The sequence below is a fragment of the Barbatula barbatula genome (assembly GCF_947034865.1).
Source record: "Barbatula barbatula genome assembly, chromosome: 25".
In the NCBI taxonomy this organism is placed as follows: domain Eukaryota; kingdom Metazoa; phylum Chordata; class Actinopteri; order Cypriniformes; family Nemacheilidae; genus Barbatula; species Barbatula barbatula.
In genome coordinates this window covers 11,039,925-11,054,466 of record NC_136788.1, presented here as the reverse complement: position 1 = coordinate 11,054,466, position 14,542 = coordinate 11,039,925, and the positions used below count along the sequence as shown (strand labels likewise).

General features: G+C 37.2%; 3 protein-coding genes across 5 annotated transcripts; 2 read left to right on the top strand and 1 right to left on the bottom strand.

Moving 5' to 3' along the window:
- The first annotated feature begins 100 nt into the window (after positions 1–100).
- On the top strand, positions 101–2,707 carry isg20 (interferon stimulated exonuclease gene). 2 transcript variants are annotated; one of them, XM_079449505.1, is made up of 4 exons: positions 101–240; positions 742–1,401; positions 1,536–1,736; positions 1,811–2,707. In XM_079449505.1, the coding sequence occupies exons 2-4, from the start codon at positions 763–765 to the stop codon at positions 2,000–2,002; spliced, it is 1,032 nt and encodes a 343-aa protein (XP_079305631.1). In that variant the 5' UTR covers positions 101–240; positions 742–762; the 3' UTR covers positions 2,003–2,707. The 2 variants fall into 2 exon arrangements, with proteins under 2 accessions (XP_079305631.1, XP_079305632.1); XM_079449506.1 differs by having other exon boundaries at positions 208–381; positions 1,811–2,557.
- A 720-nt stretch (positions 2,708–3,427) lies between these two features.
- Positions 3,428–7,745, top strand: rlbp1b (retinaldehyde binding protein 1b). Its single transcript, XM_079449820.1, has 8 exons — positions 3,428–3,723; positions 4,125–4,161; positions 4,689–4,817; positions 4,902–5,106; positions 5,226–5,404; positions 5,597–5,755; positions 6,172–6,282; positions 6,442–7,745. Exons 2-8 carry the CDS (start codon positions 4,150–4,152, stop codon positions 6,568–6,570), a joined length of 924 nt encoding a protein of 307 aa, XP_079305946.1. The 5' UTR covers positions 3,428–3,723; positions 4,125–4,149; the 3' UTR covers positions 6,571–7,745.
- abhd2b (abhydrolase domain containing 2, acylglycerol lipase b) lies at positions 6,893–13,244 on the bottom strand. Of its 2 annotated transcripts, XM_079449819.1 has the most exons (12): positions 13,059–13,244; positions 12,642–12,710; positions 12,300–12,321; positions 11,727–11,952; positions 11,307–11,482; positions 10,910–11,077; positions 10,129–10,312; positions 9,933–10,025; positions 9,583–9,684; positions 9,426–9,495; positions 9,020–9,104; positions 6,893–8,159 (listed from the first exon to the last, which is right to left on the bottom strand). In XM_079449819.1, the coding sequence occupies exons 4-12, from the start codon at positions 11,936–11,938 to the stop codon at positions 7,960–7,962; spliced, it is 1,290 nt and encodes a 429-aa protein (XP_079305945.1). In that variant the 5' UTR covers positions 11,939–11,952; positions 12,300–12,321; positions 12,642–12,710; positions 13,059–13,244; the 3' UTR covers positions 6,893–7,959. The 2 variants fall into 2 exon arrangements, with proteins under 2 accessions (XP_079305945.1, XP_079305944.1); XM_079449818.1 differs by lacking the exon at positions 12,300–12,321.
- Between the last annotated feature and the right edge of the window lie 1,298 nt (positions 13,245–14,542).

Sequence of the window (14,542 nt, the reverse complement as noted above, 5' to 3'; positions counted from 1 at the left end):
AAAACGAAAGAAAGAGAAAAACTTCGGCATAGTAGAAGGCATTAGTATCTGCATTGGACGATGTAAAAACGTCATAACTCATCGAAGTGTGGGGGTTAGCGCGCTTGCGTTTGTTTCGACCAATCAGGGTCTAATGCGGCTTCAACTGGCTGGCCAATCAAATCGCTGGATTTGTGTCATGTCTCGGCATGTTCCAGACCCGTATCCTGTGCAGCACACCGGAGCCACGTGTACGCAGAGGTCTGCTGTATTCTATGAAATTATTAAAGTGTTTTTAAAATATTTGGCTAGCGTACTTTGCTAGAATGTTCTCAAGTGTTATAATTTAGTCTATTTTTATTTATTTTATTTATTTATTTATTATTTATATTGCCAGTAAACGTAAGTCGTTGTTTCGTGGGACGTGTGTGCTAGCCAGTATTTTGTGATTTTACTACATCAAAGCTTGTGTAGACGTGTGTAGACAATATGTCAGACGCTTTATTAAGTCTTTACGTATGTATGTATTTTGTACGGTGCGTTATCGAGTCAATACCGATCACGTTAGCTAATCAACTAAGTTAACGTTATAAGTTACTTGCTAGCTTGACAGTCTCGTTCCTTTGACCACGATGCTTTACGTCACGGTTATATATAATTTTTTTAACCTGTAGTAAAGATTTGCTACCCTTCGTTTCATGATTTGATTTGACCACATCCAGTGTTCACAGTTACTGACAAAAGTGTGTTCTTTATTGACAGATGTAAATCTTTAAAGAGACAATGTCTGCTTTACCCTGGAGACAGAACACCAGCCACGGTGTGGGTCAGGATCAGAATAGTTTGACAACCTCCAACACAAAAACGAGCAAGACTTCACACCAAGCAAATGGGCGTAAAACAGGCAAAGCGAAAGATAGTTCTATAGAATCACATGAAGAATGTGATCAGAAAAGAATAAAAAGAAAATCAGATGATATTCTGGAACATGACTGCGTTAGACCTACCGATATGTTGGGCTCTTTAATGGAACAGACTGATGATTTGCAAATAAAAAGACCCAGAAGTAACCCACGGACATGGACTTATGGAGTGAAGTCTGCAGTATTACTTGGTGACAGCTGGGAGGTTGACAGTGGCTTTTCATCTGAGATCAGTCCATCCACTAGTGGCAGGAGTTCACCATGTGTGGGAATTAATCACTCAAACATAGTTTCTATGGACTGTGAAATGGTGGGCACGGGACCTGGCGGCCGGTGTAGTGAAGTGGCACGCTGCAGCATTGTAAATTATTACGGTAGTGTTGTTTATGACAAATATATTTTGCCTGGGCAGCGAGTCACAGACTACAGGACTCGATGGAGTGGCATTAGGAAACATCATTTAGCAAAAGCAATACCCTTTGAGGAGGCACAGAATGAAGTAAGAGTCAATCATTGTCAAGCTTTCATCTATTATAGTATTTATATACTTTGGATAAATTAAACTCCAAGCATGCATTTGTTGAATTCAGTATTGAAGTATTCTAAATGACACAGTTGTTTTTCCCCCTTTAGATTGTTAGCATCTTGAAAGGGAAGGTTATAGTTGGTCATTCCCTGTATAATGACTTCAAGGTTCTGGACATCACCGTTCCAGGACACATGATTAGGGATACCTGCTCCTGCCGGCTGCTTCGAGAGTTGTATGAAGCCTCACGTAGATGCACGGTGTCTTTGAAGAAACTCTCCCAAAAGCTACTCGGTAGCAACATACAGGTTAGCACCAGAATTCACATTTAATTCACTGTTTAATGAAGTGAGATCATAAATTCATGTTTTATTTGCAACAGGTTGGCAGAAAGGGTCACTGCTCTATAGAGGATGCACGTGCCGCCCTGGACCTGTACAAGCTGGTAGAAGACCAGTGGGAAAAGGACTTATCCCAAAATTCTACAGGTCATAGCTCAGACCCCAACTACTCCCTTGAGCACTACATGCAGGACCAGTATTGGCCTGAAAGTGTAATGGATTGCAGTTTATAACAAAATGCAGAATAAGAGTTAGAACGGTGATATTGTGAACCTCATTGCGTGGAAATATATTCTGTTTGGTATAATGTTATTTAAACATTGTTTAATATATTTAAACATCAAACTTGACATGTTAACATTCTTTAAGGCCACATTAACATATTTTATACTGTGATAATACTTGTGAGCCTTAGGTTGTTGAAATTCTATTTAAAGAGCATTTATGTGGTTATCATATGAAGAACTTAATTTAGTAAAATGTATTCATGTTCATTAAGGGATTCAAAATGGTAATGTTTTAAATGGTGCTATTTGAATCAAGGTTTTCAAGATTTGGCAAATGCCGTATTTTAAGAAATAACTTAACTAATTTGCATTTGTGGGTTCAGTTACCAAAATACGTGTCAATATACAATGTCTGCCAATGACAAAGTGCTGCTTTTCTACAATTTGCAGATACTATTACCTACTCCTGTTTTCACTGACAATGCATTTCATCCAAAAAAGACCACATGTAGTTAGGTTACAAAATGTCTCAATAAAACGGATACAAAGTCAATCTCATTCATTTTTCATAGCCCTCAAAGAAACTTATCTATTTCTAGCTGCTAGAATGTTGTAAACGTATCAAGTTTGTTATTGTGGTCTGACATTGTGGAAAAATAACTAATTAGATCTCTTTAACCTTAAGCAGAATATTGTAAAATAAAAATGACTTAAAACTCCACGTTAAATATCGTGGGCATTTTTGTCCTGACCCTAGTTTAAACTAAAGTTGTATTCTCAAGATTTCAAAAAAGAATTGAGGCTAATTAAGTATTCTGGTTTTAACATGTTAAAAGTTTGCAAACCTTTAAAATCTTTTTAATTCTGCGTAAGCTAAAGTAAATTTACCCAAAACACTTTCTTTAAAACCGCAAAAGGCAAAACAGAATAATTAGTCAACAGCTGACTGTTGTCCTGTTATCTGTCAATCAACTTGAACTGATACTGATTGACAATACCGTACCTTGACACAAGAGTCCAAATATATCATAGAGTTTGAAAACTAGATGCTGAGCGGCTCTAGTAACAGAGACAGGCATTGTGTTGCAGTGCTACTGTTTAGGTTCCACAGACCCTCACAAGACTAAATCCTGCTTTATTGTATTATGACCACATTGCAGGAATGTTGTGGTGATGTGAGAGGTTTAGGACTTTTAGCAAAGAACTAGATCCAAGATTCCATGCTTAATGGAAATAACTTAATGTGTGTATTGCATGTACGTTTACGGTTTAAAATTATTTTAACTTATTTAGTCACTGTTCACATTACCATACATAGAGTAACAATAGCTTCTTTCACTGGTGCTGGAATCCTTTTAAATCTTATTGGCCAATGGACTGCCATACCCATTCCCTCACATTCAACCTTTCCAAGACTACGTTTGACAAACTCTTCTCATTCCAAATCCAATGAAATATGTGAAGATGCCATACTGGGGTAAGGGAAGGTTGCCATTGATCACATTAAAAGATCAAGCTGTCTGAGGACAACAACACTATTGGCTGCAGGCTATGGTCAATGTTCTCTTCCCTCCTTTTCCCAGTGTTTTTCACTGATTAACATAAAATCTGATCTGCATAATCCTGAATGACGGTATTAATCCATCTGTGGTCACACTACAAATGATTGAAGTCTGCTGTTTCTCACCTCAGTTCTGGGGACCTTCAGACGTACCACATTGTGTCTGGTGAGTGTTAATGCAATGTCTTGAGATTGAACAATTCACTTGTTGAGTAATTTGTTATGGTTATGTACGTTGGTTAATAATATTAATAATATGTAATATTATAATAATATTTCATTTTTAATGAAGTTGGGTGGTTATTTGTGACCTTTTAAATTTAAACAGGAGAAAGATTATATTGATTTTCAAGGTTAACTAAATAAATGTGAATTTGCATTTAATGCTAAGTTTGGCTGAAAATATGGTGTATACAAAAAATCTTACATTTGGATTCCTATTATGGTCACTCAAGATGTATGATCTGACATGGGTTTGCATAATTGAGATGTAGTTATTTCAGACAAAGGCTTTTGGATACATGTCAAATAAAAATACATTTTCTCTACATATTTTTATTTTATCAGAACATTACACTGAGCATTCGAAGCAATGGCTGTTGTAGTAAGTACTTTTTAATATCTTTATATGATATCCATTACTACATTAAGTGTTGAATGTGCTTTTGACTGACTATGAAGTTTAACATTTTAACAAAACAAAGTGTAGAGTCTAATGCTATAGCAATGTCATGGATTTTATTTCCAAAGAACGCACACATTGATACAAAATATAAAGCCTGGATGTTCTATATAAGTAGCTATATGTAGCTTTTAAAAATGAACGTTAAACACATGAGGTTTTCATCCCATAAAAATAAGATTTCCCTTGTAATTAATAAAAAGTATTAAAGGACAGTTATGTCATATATCATGTGATGTCACCCTGCCTAAAACCAGTTCCCCCAAAGCCCTGCTGATTCGTACCAACAGTGAACAAATGTTTTTAGTACAATGCAGCTCTTAGTATTAGTGGCTTATCTCCAATCTCAGACGGGGGTTTAACAGACTTTACGCATTCATGTGAGGGAGCTTAACATCTGCCCTCAATAATTAATATAGTTATATCACGTGTCACGTAATTGTCTACAGAGTGGAACATTCCGTATGGTGTCAGAGGAGGAACAGGCCCTTAGAGCCAAACTGGAGCACCTGACAGTCAAAGATCATGGGCCTGTGTTTGGGGCCTGTGCTAAGTTACCCGATCATACAGTGCAAAAGGTGTGCCTGAATCTTGAAAAATACATTTTTAATCAATGTTACCTTTATAGCCCTTAATGATATAGGATTTTAATGTCACTCCAGGCTAAAGATGAGTTAAATGAAACAAGCGAGAAGCGTGTGTCAGCCGTCAAGGAACTCAGAGATATTATAAAAGAGAAGGCAGACTCTGGGGACGACATCGCTAAGGGTGTTAAAGACACCTTTGGGGACAAACCCGATGCTGTGCTGGTGCGGTTCATCCGTGCCAGAAAATATGAACTACACAGGGCCTACGAGCTGATGAAGGGTGAGCGGCAGTGCCCATGACAAGTTTATTCTGTAGAATTGCATATATTGGTATTAAACCTTACTGGTTGATCCACTGGGATCCATCTAGATTTTGCTTTTTGTTTTCTTTTCCCTAAGGTTATGTGCGCTTCAGGCGAGACTACCCTGAGCTGTTTGAGAACCTGACCCCGGAGGCTGTGCGCAGTACCATTGAGGCAGGTTACCCAGGGATCCTGTCAAGAAGAGACAAATACGGCCGTGTGGTGCTGCTCTTCAACATTGAGAACTGGGACTATGAGGAGATCACGTTTGATGAGGTAAATGGGGAAAGGAGGGAAAACTGTCATATTCCGGCAGCTGGGATGGCAAAAAAATATATTTTCCATGTTATTTTATACCCAATATGTATATTTGCAGTTTATTTCTGAAATCTAATATTTTTTAATGCATAAAATAGGTTGTTTTACATCATAGGCATCATCAGTGTCTAAATATTGTGTTGGCTTCAGATTCTCAGAGCTTATTGTGTGATCCTGGAGAAGCTTCTGGAAAATGAGGAGACCCAGATCAATGGGTTTTGCATAATTGAGAACTTCAATGGCTTCACCATGCAGCAGGCTTCAGGCATCAAGCCCACAGAGCTTAAGAAAATGGTGGATATGTTGCAGGTGAGGAGTGGTGTCTGTTGATTGAAAATGTGTTTATTTGTTCTTAAAGGAGTTCACTGTCAAAATTCTGTCATCATTTACTCGCAGTCTTGTTATTTCAAACCTGTATGACTTTCTTTCTTCCGCAGAACACAGGAAGATATTTTGAAAAATGTTGGTGACAGAACAGCACATCCCCCCCATTCACATCTATAATAACCAATGCAGGTGAATGGGGGGCTGTTAATAACATCAATAATATTTCAAAATATCTTCTTGTGTTGTGCCGAAGAAAGAAAGTCATACAGATTTGAAATGACAAGAGGGTGAGTAAATGATGACAGAATTTTCATTTTGAAGGTTAACTACTCACTGCCTCAAATATGGCGATCTTCATCATGCTGTTTGTCTCCTTGTTGCTCACTTGTGCACGGCAGGACTCTTTTCCAGCACGTTTTAAAGCAGTGCACTTCATCCACCAGCCCTGGTATTTTACCACCACTTACAATGTGGTCAAACCCCTTATGAAGAGCAAACTGCTGGAAAGGGTGAGTTGTGTTGACTATACAATTTTACAAAGAAATTCATGGACGACATGATAGTAAAAAACACTAATACACTAACTAAATCATGTTGTTATCAGAGAGACATTATTTTTTGTAATCCAAAAACAGAAAATAAGATAAATCTGACTTCTTGTGCTTAAGGTGTTTGTCCATGGCGATGACCTGGAAAACTATTTAAAGGAGTTTGAGGCTGAAATCCTGCCTTCAGAATTTGATGGGAAAGGCTCGAAATATGACGGCAAGGCCACAGCAGCAAAACTGTTTGACTAAGTTTGCTTTCCATCACCATTTACATGTTCGTCATTTTAGTTATGTTGTATTACAGAATCATCGAATGTGTTTGTATTTTTGAGATAGAAAACGTTCTCTATTCTGCTGGGTTCAAAGCCAAACAGCCAACCTCATTAGACAAATGACCTCCGGTCTCTATGATACAGAGCTGTATTTGTCATCTTGCAAGGGCAGGGCCCTAATTTCAGATTTACCCCAAAATATAGAAATGATATTGGAAAAATGTCAATCTCTGGCAGAGGACAGACATTTATGTTATTTCTCTCGAGGGAAATTGCTAAATAAAAAAGTTAAAGTCAGTGGAATGATTTACATTTATTTGGATATGAAGAAAATAAGAGATTCATGAAGTGCATACCTAATTGTATTACATTATGATGTATTCATTTAAGCATTAAAAAAACAAAGACCGTTCAGAACGTCATCCATTTTGTTGGTGTGATTACAAGAGTCACAAATACATGCTTAAAATGGTCACGTGGTCAATAAGAGGGCACCAAAAATTTTTATTCTGTCATCATTTATTCACCCTTGTTCCAAATCTGCATAAATGTCTTTGTTCTGATAAACACAGAGAAAGATATTTGGAAGAATGCCTGTACCCAATCAGTTCTTGGCTACTATTGACTACCACAGTAGGAAGACTTACAATGGTAGTCAAAAGTGCCCCAGAAATCTTTGCTTTCCTTTTTTTTCCATTTTAATTTCAGGCCAATAAACTGAAAATTGTAACTGCGCTATGCAATCTTTGAAATATGAGGTTTCACGATTTTTAAAACAAACTGTGGGACATCTAAGGATACAGGCTTATATAAAATTCTCAACATCTGAGGGTCATAGGACGTGTGCTTTTACAAGAAGGCCAATAGGGGGAGACATTGTCAGACAAAAATGATGCCACTGAAGCAGTAATAAAGTGACAGTTTTATAACGGTCATCATTTAATGTCAATGAAACAAACATCAGCCAATCTGAAAGACTTTTCAAAAGTAAATAAGGATTTCCACATGATACACTTTAAATGTGTACAAACATCACTAAATAGTTCTCGAAAGATTTTTGAACATTTTAAGACAGACATACATGTAAATGTGGCTCTCTTGGTTTGACCATCACCATATTTACATTAATAAAGCTTCATCTTGCAATATGTTATACAAGGTATCCCACAACCTTTTCAAAAATACTACAAATGTCAATTTGCAGCAACAACACCACCACCGATACAAGCATACATGATATGTCCAATACGTATCTTTTCCTCATACCTGATGTCCTCCTTGAAGGTCAGAGGAAAGACGCTGGTGAGTCTGACCTCCATAAGCCATCACCTAAACATTCAATATGAATCCAAAGAAAACTAGAACACTACTGCCCGTGTTGCAGTGTCTCATATGTGTCCCAGTGGCATTGTGGCTTATGTTTCTCCCACTGGCAGATAGCATTAGCGTAACTGACTATGACTTTGTCCATCCAGGAAAGAGGTTGAGGAAAGAGGACAGCACCCTCGAAGAAGCCAAGATGGCCACCGTGAAGCGTCAGTGCAAACATCACGTTTTGCTTCTTTTCTGTCAGTGACAAGTAAAGATGTATTTTAAAAGCACACCCTAGAAAATCACACTCATATTTTTTCTCTTTAGCACAAATTTCAGCACTCACAAGGACTCTATATTAAACCTGCACCCCAAACGCCAAAAGTGACATCTGACGGCACTTGTGACGCTGCAAAGACTTCGGTTCTGGGCTCGTTAAATATGTATAGACTTCAAAGCTTTGTTGAAGCTCAAAGGGAAGGAGCTGAAGGTCAGGTGAACCATACAGTTTTTCCTTTCTGTGAGGCGGTTAGACTTGTTAATAGAAACTCAGTGCTGGATCTTTCACCTGAGGCTGAAGGAAGGATCTTACAGCAGTAATCTGATAAATAATCTCACAGAGAAGGATCAGATAGCCCTAAAAAATTCAGCACCGGTGTCAGAGAAGGGATCTTAGACACAAGGACCTGAGACTCTTAATGGACTTTAAAAGCTCTATTAGAATGTGCGTGTCCAAGGCCTGTGAACTTGATCTTGACATTGCTGATGTTCACACAATGTTTACATTAAAGGCTTTTTTTTAAACTAGACGATATTCAATAAAATATTTGTGATAATTGATTTGCCCAATATTGTGACTGTAGGTAATGCAATATACAGTAAACACTTCTAGACAACATTGGATAATTGTTTACATTTATCTGAAATCAAAGCAGCTTTCCTTTCTATCAATAATACTCAAACATGTAAATATCTTTTAAAGCAATACAAATATTAAATAACATATAATTTTGGTTTTATATCAATATTCTGAACAGAGTTGAGCAAAGATGGCAAATTCCACATCACTCACATCCGAGAGGTTTTTTCTTATAACAAACATGAAGGTTTAATACCTGCTAGTGTGCGAGGTATCGTCAACAGGGACTGATGGACCAGAGGATCATCTGAGGTGTTCACCAAGAGGAGAGGAACAATGATCTGACATAAGACATAAAGATCACGGATTTCGATAAAACAATGTGCTATAAGAAGAGACGAAGAAGCAAGACATAAACATCAATACAAAAGCACAACCAGAGAAAAAATTTGACCTTTTGAGGTTATGTATACATTTTTTAACTTGATTAGAATTTGAATACTATACACGGTGGATTGTTGATAGTGTAAATGCTCAATGGTGTTCTATTTTCCTCACGCAGAAGTGTAATGGGAACATTTTTACAAGACTAAAGGAAAACCAAGGGGTTTCAGAAGTCATTTCAGAAGTCCAAGTCCAAAGCGTTTCACCCAGTCACTTACATTGTGAATATAATGCACACAGCTCTCCTTCTCATAATACTCCTTGAGGGAGTTGTGTCCATGAAACTTCCTATCACATCAAAGAAACAGAGACTGATAAGTAGACATGTCATTATAGACAGGAATGAATAAATGAAATTCATTTTAGAGCAGGTACCTCATGATGTTGTCATCAATCTGCATGAGTGAAGTGGCTGTATAAAGGTGACTGAGGTCGGCAGACTCCATTTTGCTAGATCTCATACCAAATAAACTTCCCCTGCAATACAGATTTACTTAATTCGGTTATTCGGTTGTCAACCTGGTTTTTGTGACAATATTTGTTTTGTGGAAAAAACTGTCTGTCCATTATTCCACTTACTTATTCAAATATACAGTTTATATAAATAGATGTGATTTGAGTTGGGTTTTTTGAGGGCTTTGGTCATTCATATATGTGTGTTCATATCTGAATACAGTACACATTATGCAGCCAATTATCTTAATAAATGAAAACATGCGACTAACCTGTGAGACAGAATGATTTTTTTCATGTTTTCAGCCATAAGAAAGTTGTATAGCCTCCTGCATTGGTCCCACTGTAGAAATGTTTTCTGCGCTCTTTTGGAAAGCATACAAATAATCATGAATAACATGCAGCACATTTTCAATCTATTCATCTCTTCAGTCATATTAAGTGCACATTTTAAATGTGTTTTCTAACCGTAGAGCACTATATCCCTGGCACACGCTGACACAGCACAGTACTCGCTCCTGATTGGTGGGATTCTCACCCAGAAACTTGCAGGCGATGTTCCCTCCCAGACTGAAGCCCACCACGATAAGATGGGTTTGAGGCAATGTGCGTTTGATGTAGCTCACCATAGCTGAAAACTCCCAAGTACAGCCTTTTAAAGGAACAGTTAATCAAAAAATGTTAATTATGTCATCACTTACAGTACTCATTCTCGAGTTGTTCCAAATCTGTATAAATGTCTTTGTTCTGATAAACAAAGAGAAAGATCTTTGGAAGAATGCTCGTAACCAAACACAAAAGAAGTTGAACACAAAAGAAGATATTTTGAAGAATGTAGGAAAGCAAAGAGTTCTGGGGCACTTTTGACAACCATCGTCATTTTTCAATGTATTCGGCATTCTTCAAAATATCTTTCTGTGTTCATTAGAACAAAGAAATGTATACAGATTTGGAACAACTCGAGGGTGAGTAAATGATGACAGAATTTTTGTTTTGGGTGTACGGTCTCTTTAAGCGTAGAAAAATATCACAGAAATTAGCATTCTGGTTTTTTTTACTATAAATGCAAAATATGTGTATTTAAAGTATACTAAATACACTTAGATTAATTATATATATAAAAAATTAAGATTAGCACCCGACCACTAATTTCAGACACATCTATTTAATGACGAAACAATCATGACCGCTTTCAACAGCCTTGCTTTTTACAAGCAAGCTTGTTTCCCAACAAACACACATGGCTAACCGTAGGTGAACATCCTTGGGGAGGTTAGCTCGATGTTTGGCAGAGCTCCAAGATGGTTGAGCACGGCGCATCTGTAGCCTTGTTTCTGGGAATAATCCACAAAGGTCCGTATATAATGCTTCTCGCTGTGGTTACCGATCCCAGGGCAGATCACCATGGTGATGTCATCTGTGACAAGACAGAGTCAGATAAACTCTAGTAACAGTGGAGAGGACACCTACGTGTCTCCGGAGGAATCCTCTTTAAATCACAAACACCCTTCATGCAAGTACGGGCACAGAATAGCAATGGGGAGTATGTAACAGCAAACATATGTAGATTTAAGAGTTTTAAACTTTTTTATAATATTATTTTATTTTCGGGTGCACCATCCCTTTATTACAAAAGGCCCGCTCACCTCCAGTGTTGTGGACGCCCTGTGACTCAAACAGGTCAAATGTGGCAGTTGCTCCATCTTGCATGGGCAGGTATTTACGGATCCCGCGGGGGCTAGGCGACTTTACTCGACCCATTTTGCCATAAAGAGCAGTTTGGAGATGTCCACTCTTTCCCCATAACAGCGGGGGAATGTACCTGGATACATACAAAGTAAAACTTTTAAAGTAGCTCAATAAAACAGACTTAAATGCTTAATAAAGCTTGTCATACACGCACCCCTGGATTCTTCTAGAGTCATTCTACAGCAATGAGAAAGATTGCATCATTTTATTGTATTTTAGCATGTATCTAAAAAGAAGGATGACGTGTAACCACTGGTTATGTAACATACGTTGGCAGAAAGATCAATTACAGGAACCTGACAGGTTACAGCACTCACTCTTTGGTAAGGACTGGGCAGGATTTCAGCAGATAGCGATTGAGAGGTGTATCTTGACAGGTGATGTCAGGGGCCGCCGTGGGGCTCTTCAGGTTTAGACTCCGGACTATGATATAAAGTACCGCAGCAACAGCCGCCAGCTTCATGCCATCAAACATGGCTGGCATCTCAGGAGAAATGATGCACACATCTGATTCGACTTGGGCACTCATGGTGCACCAATAGGCTGTTGAATTAAACTAGATTTAATTAATTTACAAAGAGTTTTTAATTGAGAAATGTAAAATATATATATGATAAATATATTTATGTATATAAACTACTTTATAAAAGTTACGGAAACTGAAATGTTTGTCTTGATCTTAAAAACCTATTGATGTGAGAGCATGTCTGAATGTTTGAAATTGTGAAGAAAAGTATAGTGCTAACATCCTCATTTCTTTCATTACAATATTACAAATATTTCGTTACATTACATGAGTTGTATAAAAAATGTGTTTGAAATTGATGACAAAACAATTAAGAACAAGCAGCCAATAAGAGCCAATAATAAATACAGACTCAATACTGTACCTCAATACGGAACCTCAAGAGGCTTATTGATAAAAGAATATAAACATAGTTAATATACATCACTTATTTATTGTGATTTTATAGTTTTCACTAGAAGTTTCGCTATTATTTTATTATTTATCCCTATTATTAGGGAAAACTTAAAGAAAAACAAGTGACCCTAAACTTTTAACAATGGTGCATATACAATGGTTACTCAGAAACATATTCCATTTTAAAAGTAAGTGTAGCTACTTTAGACAACAAATGTATGTATGTATACAAATGCATAACTATATAATACAAATTACAGACATAATCAAGATACAATAATAAACAGACACAAAAATAATAGATACATACCACACCTTGACTCCTGCAAAATATCTGTTGGGTCACTTGGATGCAGCTCCCAAATGTCAATGATTAGTCCTACAAAATAAAGTCACTCCCATGACCCAGATGTGTCATTCACTCAATGTATCCTGCATCATGCAGGAGTTGAGTTTACAGGTTACAGAGCACTTTTAATCACTCTGCTCTTGCTGACATACAAGATCGACATTCAAGAACAAAATTGAGAACACGCTTAGTGTATTAAATAAGAAAATGAACATGTGCACAAAGATAAGCTTTTTGTACCGTATACGTCAGACATTTGTATGCAATCTGGCTACAGTAAGATAAACAATACAGACCGTCTATTGTTTTAACAAAGCTTATTTATTTAATCCGTGAAGTCTCAGCATGCACAACACTGAGAAAGAAAAGAATGCGCACCATGTCAAAAGCAGAGCGTTTTGTCTTTAAAGTAGTCCAGTGACTCCTGTGTCTCTTCTCTTGACATGCTCGCCGTGCTCATCGACATCAGTAGACTACTACAAAAACAAACAGCGCGCATAACCGTTTACTTTATACCCAGCAACTGGAGCGCGCTTGCTGGACGCGTTTTCATTCATGTCGTCTGATTGGAGCCTCGTCAGAAATGACGTCAGAGTCTGGCGGAACAAATTCGGAAATATTCATTTCATTTTTTTATATTGTATTTTAAATATTGTTTTATTATTTTACACATATCAGAAGGCTATATACAGTACAGTGAGGTGTTCTGTGTAAACTAATAGCTGTTACTGTCCTACGTTGCTACTTTGTTGCACCGTTTTATTATAAATAACATTCATTAAAAGTTATTTATCAGCACCACTTTAAAATTAAAAATACATAAATTAAAATACAGTCTATTAGTGGCCGTTTTGCCGGACATTCTGCAAAAGTTAAACATTTCAACTCCTTTGACTTTGCATCTTCTATAGTTACAGTAAATATCACATCGGTAGTCGATACTAGTAATGGAATAAAATAAAAATCAATAAAGTAAAACAAAAGTTACATTAATGTCGTAAATTAGTTAAATTATATAAAATAGTTAAATGTTACTTAAACTGCAGTTTCATTGACATGAATTAATGCACAATAAAAAATGTTTTTTGAAAATGTTAAAAACGGAATTATCTCATTTTGGAACCAAACTCTTCATATGTCTTCAAACAAAATGTATGGTTAGCGTTGGTTTGCTGCAATGAGAAAACCATTCATGGTGTAGTAACTCATTATAACCACAAGATGTCAGGAAACAACCGAACACTCACACCATGACATGCGCATGTGCGAAAGTTGTTTCCAATTTTATGTATTACAGGCGCTTTCGTCAGTTGTATGTTTTCACAGAAATTCAGACAATTGGAGAGGCCGGAAGTGCTAACAGTCATGGATCCAAAAACATCTCTAAGCTAAGCATTTGTACAACATATCGAAAAACGGAAAATGCACTCCGTGCAGCGCAACTGATTTGATCGTCTTCTAAATGATTGTATTATTTCCCGTAAGTGCTATGAATGAAACTAATTTAGTTACTCTAAGTGACGCTAAATGAGATTAATGTTCTGCTAGACCACCAAGCCTCGTGTTTGTTAAATCCAGCTCCGTTGTTTCCCCGCAGCCTGCATCCATTAAGCTATTACAGATCAGTGGCTCCGCTGGAGGAAAATCAACCTCACTTTATATTCAATCAAGTCAAGTGCCACTACTGTAAGTGTGGAAGGCCATTTATACACGAGCTCTTCAGAGCCCCAGCAACAGAGCCTAGATGGACATTAACAAGCTATTATGCAGAAAATTGAACAATTGGTCCTTAAACGTTTTGACTTTCCGACGTCCTTTGAAGTTTGGGATTCATTATAATAGCATTTCTTTGTACGTTACAG